Consider the following 907-nt stretch of genomic DNA (forward strand, 5'->3'; position numbering starts at 1 on the left):
AGCTGTATCACTTCTACGTCTGAAACATTTCCGTTTTTCTCACCTGTGTATACAGTTCTTTAGCTCCAGGTATGCCATTCCGGCAGCAGCGTCTAATGCAAACTTTACCAGTTGCTTTGTCTTGAGGTCCTCTTTTTTCTTTCTTAAGAATGATAAAAAGTCCCCGCCTGTTGAAAAATGGCAAAATAAATGAGCTACCGATATGCAATAAATTACAAGAGACACCAACATCCCCAACAAATTTATGACACTTTTAATGAGGAAGGGTTTCAGCAGCTAATGGCTGTAGCAAAGATGCAGTTTACTGACCTGGTACGAGCTCCATTACTATGTAAATGGGCTGCCGTTGGGTACAGACGCCTATTAACTTCACAATGTTGGGGTGATCATACTGCTTCAGGATCCTAGATGTGGAGTTGAGCAGAAATGAATATGGAAATGACCACATTATTTCATCACTCATTTTTGGGAGAATATGAACATTATTTCTTGATGTTTGAGGAATGAGATAAAGAGCAAGTGTGACGTAAAGCGTAAAACGGTAAATGTGGGTTCACCTGGCTTCTGAGAGGAACTTTATCTTGAGGTCTTGTGGTAGATCTTCCTTACAAGTTTTCACGGCCACCAGGGTTTTATCTCGCAGCGTTCCTCTAAAAACCTCACCAAAATTTCCCTAAAACAACATTTGTCCAAAAACATTTCTTAATGTTATTATTTTAAATAACAAAAACACCAAAAAGAAACACCTTAACATGGCTTTCTGGACATACATCATAGTAGTAGTACTTGCAAATGGTTCATGACAGATGGCTAATTGTCCAAAAAACTACTTAAAGTCGACTAATTTAAACAAACTAGTCACTTGTGAAAATATGAAAATATGTCCTACCCCACAGTTTTTTTTTTT

At 37.8% G+C, this 907-nt stretch overlaps 1 protein-coding gene across 1 annotated transcript; it reads right to left on the bottom strand.

The window, feature by feature from the left end:
- Positions 1–36: 36 nt before the first annotated feature.
- On the bottom strand, positions 37–673 carry LOC107579800 (tyrosine-protein kinase Fer-like; the record flags this gene model as incomplete). The annotated part of the gene is made up of 3 exons (XM_016265593.1): positions 37–167; positions 310–404; positions 558–673. Coding segments are annotated over 3 exons (339 nt in total), but the record flags the coding sequence as incomplete, so codon positions are not given.
- Between the last annotated feature and the right edge of the window lie 234 nt (positions 674–907).

This window comes from Sinocyclocheilus grahami, unplaced genomic scaffold, assembly GCF_001515645.1.
Source record: "Sinocyclocheilus grahami isolate Dianchi unplaced genomic scaffold, SAMN03320097.WGS_v1.1 scaffold20309.1, whole genome shotgun sequence".
NCBI lineage: Eukaryota > Metazoa > Chordata > Actinopteri > Cypriniformes > Cyprinidae > Sinocyclocheilus > Sinocyclocheilus grahami.